The sequence below is a fragment of the Chinchilla lanigera genome, unplaced genomic scaffold (assembly GCF_000276665.1).
Source record: "Chinchilla lanigera isolate Chin_1 unplaced genomic scaffold, ChiLan1.0 scaffold00179, whole genome shotgun sequence".
In the NCBI taxonomy this organism is placed as follows: domain Eukaryota; kingdom Metazoa; phylum Chordata; class Mammalia; order Rodentia; family Chinchillidae; genus Chinchilla; species Chinchilla lanigera.
The window spans coordinates 528,684-535,917 of record NW_004955580.1 but is presented as its reverse complement, the minus strand read 5'-3'; the positions used below and the strand labels follow the sequence as shown (position 1 = coordinate 535,917).

Here is a 7,234-nt window from a genome sequence, read left to right as displayed (position 1 = left end):
GCCGCTAGGCACCCGCCCACGCACGCTATGGCCCCCCGCCTCGGCCCGGGGCCCGAGGTCCCGCGAACCGACCACTGACCGACGCCCGCGTTCCTGCCCCCGCCTCCCCGCCGGCCAGCACCATGGGATGCAATATGTGCGTGGTCCAGAAACCGGAGGAGCAGTACAAAGTGATGCTTCAGGTGGGGCAGCCGGGAAGCGCGGCGGGGAGCCGGGGCAGGTGGTGTGGGCAGGGGGCGTGGGAGGGCAGCGGGGTTCGAGAAGGAACAGGTAGGGAGCCCCCACTCGGGGCTCGCGGCATGGTAGCGCTCAGTGGGAAGCAGCCACAGACGGGGGCGGGGCGGCGCGGGGCGGGGCAGGGGCACGGGGTGTGCCACTTGGGCGACTGGAGCCTTTGGTCCACGTCGCCCTGATAGGAAATTGGGGATGTGGCGGGGCGGGGGGGGGCAGGGTGTTTTTGTCCCGGGACTCTGACTCGGAAGGGTGTTCTGGGTGCCGAAGGGAGTCGTGGGCGCTGTGTGGCCAGCGGGGGATGCAGGTTGCATAGCAACAAGCTGGGCCTGGGCAACGCTCTCCCTGCTGGACCCAGAGCCGGGGAGCAGCTCGCCGCCCATGAGCGTGGGGTGCAGAACCCCACGGTGCCGTGGACGTCGTCCCCAGGGACGGATGGTCGCTCCTGCACCCCATCCCAGGTCTGACTCTGCTCGAATCTGGGTTCCAGGGCTTTGGGCATCTTGGGAGATTAGCTTGAGCCACCCAGGTCTGGAGTTCGCATGCCCATGCTCTGCTAGGGGCCAGGAACCAGACAGGGAGCCCTGGAGACCAGGAAGACCCCAGGCCCCACACTCACCCGGGACCCCAGCCGTGCAGCCCTGCGGCCCTGTGTGTGCATGGCGTGACTACGTGAGTGCGTGCCTGTGCCCCGTCTGTGTGTACTCGGAGGCTCCCCAGCCCCGAGTGTGTGTACTTTCTGTGTGCACCCTGTGAGGTGTCCAGAGAAATGTGTCCCGCTCTGTGTGGCTAAGTGCAGGGAGGTCAAGGTCAGAGGAAGCCGGAACCCAGGAACAGAGGAAGTGCAGACAGGTATGTGGGTAGGGCTGCTTGGTAAGCAAGTGTGAGCCAGCGAGAGATGTTGGCCAGGGAGGAGGAGGCTGCTGGTGGGTAGGGGCACCCCCTGCGGGTGTGAGGACAGAGCGCAAAGGAATCAGGATACTGGGGTGGCTTCCCTCTGGGCAAGTGGACTAAAGGAGAGGGCTGCCTTGGGTTGGGTGTGGGGTAGCGTACAAGTCTGGCTTCAGTCTGGTGGCACTTCTGGTCCGTCATTGGCCCTTCCCAGGGAGCACAGGGGCCCTGGCCTCTCCTCTCCTGCCCTTTGCGTCAGTCCCCTGCGACACTCACCTCCCAGCGGCTGCTTCTCAGTTCCTGCTGTTGGAAACTTTGCTGGTCACTGCCGTTTCTCTCACGGGAGAGGTCTGGAGTGGCCCAGGTTAGAATCATGGGATCCTGGCCTCTGGCAGGAAGGGCTGGGCTGCTTGGATGATAGGAACCTTGGACTTGTCCACATCCTTGGGGTCCCTTTCTGGAGTCATCCACTGAAGGGCAAGCAGTTCCGAGCGCGGCCTTGGCTTTCTTGGAGAGAGCCGCAGGTCATGCTTCCTGGAGGGCTGGCCTTGGGAAACTAGGAAGGGGAGGACAGCCAAGCTGTGCCCCAGGCCTGAGAGGGGACAGCAGCCGTGGAAGACCAGGATAGGCTCAGGAGGGAGGGAGGAGGAGTGCGGAGGTGACCCTGGAGGGGGAGGGTCCCTGTGCACCTTCATCCTTAACCTTGAGCCCCAACCCTGCCCTGTGGAAGGGCTTTGGTGATCCATGAGCAAGAGGGCCACCGCAGGCCAGCCGCCCTCTGCACTTGTCTTGGTGGCTGTAGCCACCACTGATGGGTTCTCCAAGGAGGCCCTCCCTTGAAACCCTGGAGAAGTTGAATTCAAACCTTTGCTTTTTCCCTTGGCCCCTGGCACAATTGGAGCTGGGGTGGTTTTCAAAACCAACCTAGCCTTTAAGATTAGCGAGAACAAAGAAGAGGGAACAAAAACAATGTGGCAAGCAGAGCAAGCTGTAGCCCTCCAGCGCCCGAGCTCTGAGGGGGACACCGGGCTGCGCTGGCCTCTGCCTCGGCCAAAGGGACCGCCTGCTGGCTTCCTGGGATCCCTGCACACGTGCTGTCCCTGTCTCTCCCTAGGGCCCTCATCCTTGTCCACTTGTGGCTTCTGGACTTGTCCCAGTGCAACCCAGGGCCTGATTTGTCAGAAAATGCATACCTACTCCTGTAACCCACAACATTTTTTTTGGTCCTGAGCCAGAACCCAGGGCCTCGCACAAACCAGGCAAGTTGTCCAGCAGCCCCACGCTCTCCCTGTAATTTCTTCCCTCCGGGCTCCCTTCGCTCTTGCGCCCCCAGAGAAGAATCCCAGACCCTTTCTCCCAGTGACTAATGGACACTTTCCAAAAGTGCAGTTTTTCCAGCTGTGGTAGCATGCATCTGTCATCCCAGCACTCATGGTGGTGAGGCAGGAGGATTGCCACAAGTTCAAGGCCAGCCTGGACTACACAGTGAGTTCAAGTCCAGCCTGAACTATGTGGTGAGACCCTGCCTCAAAATACAATAGCAGACCAGGCGTGGCGGCGCACGCCTGTCATCCCAGCACTCGGGAGGCTGAGGCAGAAGGATCGTTGGAAGTTCAAGGCCCGCCTGGGCTACAAAGTGAGCTCAAGGCCAGCCTGAACTGCATAGTAAGACCTTGTCTCAAAAAGACAAAAACAAACAGGCAAAAAAACCACCCCCAACAACAGCAATAAAGCACACTTCATGGACACGTAAACCACATCCTCACAAACTGTACTGTCCACAGCTTAGGAGCACATCACACAGTCATGAGACCATCACCCCTAATTCCGTCATATTTGCATCACCTTTGCAGAAACCCTGTGCCCACTGAGCCATCACCTCCCCATTTCTCCCCCAAACCTCCCAGTCCCTGGCAACCACGAATCTGCTTTCTGTCTCCATGGCTTTGACCGTTCCAGGCATGTCATAGAAACAAGCCCACCTCGTAGGACCTTTTGTGTGGGGCTCCTTTCAAGTGAATGTGCTCAAGGTGAGTCTGTGGCATAGCATGGGTCAGGGTGAACTTGTTCCAAATGCTCCACCGTGTGCAGGCCACATAATATCTCCGCATTCAGCAGGCGGTGGGCGCCTTTTAGCTGTTGGGAATACCGCTACTGTGAATGTCGGCGGGCAGGGAACTGAGGACCTGCTTTTAATGCTTTCGGGTACATGGCTAAAACTGGGAATGGAGAGCCGCAGCCCACGACACCACCATTTGCACCCCCAGGGGCGAGGCGAGGGAGGCGCGAGGGTTCCCCGGTTTCACCATGCACTTTCATGACACTTAAGGCTGGATGCTGGCTATTTTCCACCCGTCCCGTAGGGCCATCCGCCTGGGTGTGGAGTGCTGTCTCACTGTGGCTCTTCTTCCCTTTCGCTGGGTTTATTTTCTGCCCTTCTGCCCCAGCGCTCACTGTGGCAGCATCTTCCCTGTACTGGTGGCCTGGTGGCCATTTGCACAGCTGCTGTGGTGAGCTGTCTGTCCCCAAGTTCACAAAGCAGGGAGCCTGAGCCCTGCGGCTTCCGGCTCTTCTCCAGGCTGGTGTGGGCTGCACTGCGTCCCTGGGGTCCTTGTGAATTTGGGGACCAGCTTGTGAATTTCTGAAGAGGAGCCAGATGGGATTGTGACAGAGATTGCACTGAATTTATGGGAGTGCCCACAAATGCTCGGTGATCTCCTGTTTACTTGGAACGTCTTTCAACCACGTCTTGCACCTCTTCTGTTAAACTTCCGAGTGTTGGAGTCTTGCCAGTGCCCACCTCAAGGAAACTGTTCCCTTCATTCTGGCTTTGGCTTGCTCACTGCCACTATCGGGAAGGAAAATGTTCTGCTGTGGTTCCTTCCTGTGGCCCTGCCATGGGCTGCACCCCAGCCCCTTGCTCGATACCTGTGCAGAGCCTGCGTTCTGCAGGCGTGCGGTGGCGTGAACAGGCGTGCTGGGGGCAGCGCAGGGCCCCGCTGCCAAGTGGGGGGCAGGCACCAGCCTCCCCCCGACTACGGGGCTTGTTGAGTGCTTTTATCAGGCAAGGCGTTTGTTGGATTTTGTTGGTGGCTTTTTCTGTGGCGACTGCAATGACTGTGTGGGTTCATCCCTTCGTTCTATTGGTGTGGTCTGCCACAGGCCCGGAATGTGGCACGTTAGCGCTTCAGGCCCACTTCTGCCGTTCCAGCCGTGCCCTGAGCACACGTACGCGGGCAGCTTTGTATGTGCGGAGTGACAGGAAAGTCCAGAGCCGCCCTGAAAGAGGACTTGGGAAAAGAAAGTGGGAAGGCACCAGGCCGCCAAACTCTTTCCAGAACCTTCGCCGGCACCTTCACCTGCTGCCGCATCCCTCCTGTCCATGTCATTGACCTTGTCCCTCTCCGGCCAGCTGGCTGCCCCTGGACTCGCAGCGGCACCCACCTTTCCCAGGCGACTCAGAACGGCCCAGATGCGGTGCAGATGCGGCTCCTGGTGCCCTCCCAGGTGTCCGCCCCTGCAGCACTTGCTTGCCGAATCCCTGCAGGGACAGCCATGTTCCAGTGCTGGGGACCACTGTCCCAAGATTTTATTTATTTATTTGTTGGTTTGTTTGTTTTCTTGAGACAGAGTCTCACTAGGTAGTTCAGGGTGGCCTTGAATTCACTGTGTAGCCCAGGATGGCCTGAAACTTAATGGTGATCTTCCTGCCTCAGCCTCCCAAGTGCTGGAGTGACAAGTGTGCACCACCATGCCTGGCTGTCCCAAGATACTTATTGCCCCTTTCTCCCTTACCCCAGGGGTTCTGAGGACTGTGTGACCTATTGCTATATGATTCTGTGGTGACAGGAAGGACAGGAAGCACAGAGACAGTGGCAGGGATAGGAAGAAGGGCACATGGACCCTGTGGAGGACACAAGCAATGGCTGCACCTTCCAAACATGGGGTCACGGGTGGCGGTCACATGTCATAGAGCTCAGGGACCGAGAGCACCATGCTCGCGCGTGTGTACCCCAAAGGAAACCGGACTCAGGGTGCTTCCAGATGACCTTCGTCTCCGCTGTCTTCCACTTCCGAAGGCTGTGGCCATGGGACCTGGGGCCAAACTGTGGCTCTGTGTGGGGCCAGAGGTGGGTCCCGGACAGCTCAATGCTTCAGTTTCCTCCCCGAACCAGGAGTGACAAGAGCATTGACCTCAGGGGGATGTCCCTGGGAGTCACTGCCAGCAGCCCGCTCAGCTGCTAGTTAAGGGGACAAGCCATGGCCCGTCCCAGGTGACAGAAGACTCTCCAAGAGTATTCGGAGAGCTTTTCCCACGTGAAGGGCAAGGGAGAGAAGCCCAGGACAAGGCCCGCAAGTAGGGTGTGAAGTGGTTAGGAAGAGGGACAGGGACCACAGCAGAGGCCCGTGAATCCTTGTGTGGGGGACAGGCTGACAGCCTGGCTCAGGCTGGCTTCAGGCGAGCATGTAGGTGTTGCTCCTTTCGGAGCAAGAACAGCCCTGGGCCGGGGTGGCTTGAGTGGTACTTGGAAGTCTGCATTTCTCCCAGGCTGGGGTGAGGGGCGTGCACTGCTGAGCTGAGGACCTACGTAAGGCTTGGGGTGTCTCAATGGAAGCCCCAGTCACACCAGCATCCCTGGCGTCACTGGGGACTTATGGGAACACTGACTCAGTTAAGCTTCAAGGGACATGGCCTATTCTCTTCCATCTGGAGCTAGTTTGACCCTCTTTCCCTACCACCAACACTCTTCTGACATCCGGGCAGCTTTCATAGGCGCTCTCTGGCTCCAGCTGTTAGAAAGGCCTTGCAGGTATGGTCCTGCCATCCTTCCCTCTCCTGGCCCTGGGCAGAAAGGGGTACAGAATGGGGGCATGGTGTAGCTTGGCCAGGCAGCTGCGGCACTCCTTGCTGTGTGGGTGGTGTGGATGGCTCCCTGCTGGAATTCCTAGAAGTTAGGGCATTCCACAGCTATCAATGAAATAATTATTTCAGGCAAGGATTGACCTGGGTGTGATGGCACACACCTGTCATCCCAGCCCTTGGGAGTCGGAGGCAGGAGGATTGCTGGGAGTTCAAGAGCAACCTGAATTGCATAATAAGACCCTGTCTGAAAACAAAAACAAAAAACCAGAGAGGCCAGGATCATTCCTGGGAAGGAAAACCAGTAGATGCAAAAGGAGGTGCAGACTGAGTGTATGGGCGCAGGCACAGCCAGGTGACACTGCACCCTCCTCCTCCTGCCCCTCCGAACCTCTCCCTTGTGAAGCGTGCTTTCTCCTCCCAGCTGGACCCTGGAGCGAGAGTTGGCATCAGTGTCAGCAGCCCATCGGGTACATGGGTGGTGACACGAGTGTTCTGACTTCCAGGTAGTGGGGTGATGGCTTGCAAATGCTTCTGCAGATGTGTGAGCATAGACAGCTGGAGAGCAGATGTGCTAAAAGGAACTCTGAACGCTGAGACAGGAAGATTGCCCCGAGTTTGAGGCCAGACTGGACTACATAGAGAGATCTTGTCTCTCTCAAAAAGCAAACAAACAAACAAACAAAAGTGCCCTGCAGCTGCCCCTCTCGGGGCTCCTGCTTCCCCTCCCATCGCTGCACCTTGGGAGATGCCCAGGACACCTGTCGGGCCGGGAAGTCACAGCTGCCTCCCAGGCGTCTCTGGGCACTCGTGAGAATTCTGCATCTCCAGGTAACTTCCGGTTTCCCTTTCCAGCCTCAATTCCCGAGTGTCTAAAGAGTGGGGATGGGGCTGGGGATTTAGCTCAGCGGCACAGCGCCTGCCTGGCAAGCGCGAGGTCGTGAGTTCGATTCCCGGTACCGGGGGGAGAAAAAAAAAGAAAACAAAACGAGTGGGAAGAGGAGAATCAGCTGTGGCACCAGGGGCCCCTCCAGATGATGCAGCGTCACCCACTGCCCCTGGTGTTAGCAGGGAGGGCAAAAGGGTCCTTTCCTTGGGGCCTCTGGGACAGCTCTGGTCTGCTTTTGGGGCGGGGGGGCGCTTCCGCGGGGGACGGGAAGGTCCCCGAGCAGGGCGTGTGGCGCTGGGCAGCGGGTGTAGCTCGCGCCATCGCTATTGCCGCCGCCGCCGCCGCGCGCTCTTTGTCTGCGG

General features: G+C 58.7%; 1 protein-coding gene across 3 annotated transcripts in view; it reads left to right on the top strand.

Moving 5' to 3' along the window:
* The first annotated feature begins 6 nt into the window (after window positions 1–6).
* Window positions 7–7,234, top strand: part of Pdzd4 (PDZ domain containing 4) — a 22,949-nt gene continuing 15,721 nt past the window's right edge. For all 3 annotated transcript variants that reach the window (XM_005414157.1, XM_005414156.1, XM_005414155.1), the window contains exon 1: window positions 7–182. In XM_005414157.1, coding sequence (XP_005414214.1) covers window positions 123–182 — 60 coding nt within the window. In that variant the 5' untranslated portion in view covers window positions 7–122. The remainder of the gene's footprint in view (window positions 183–7,234) is intronic.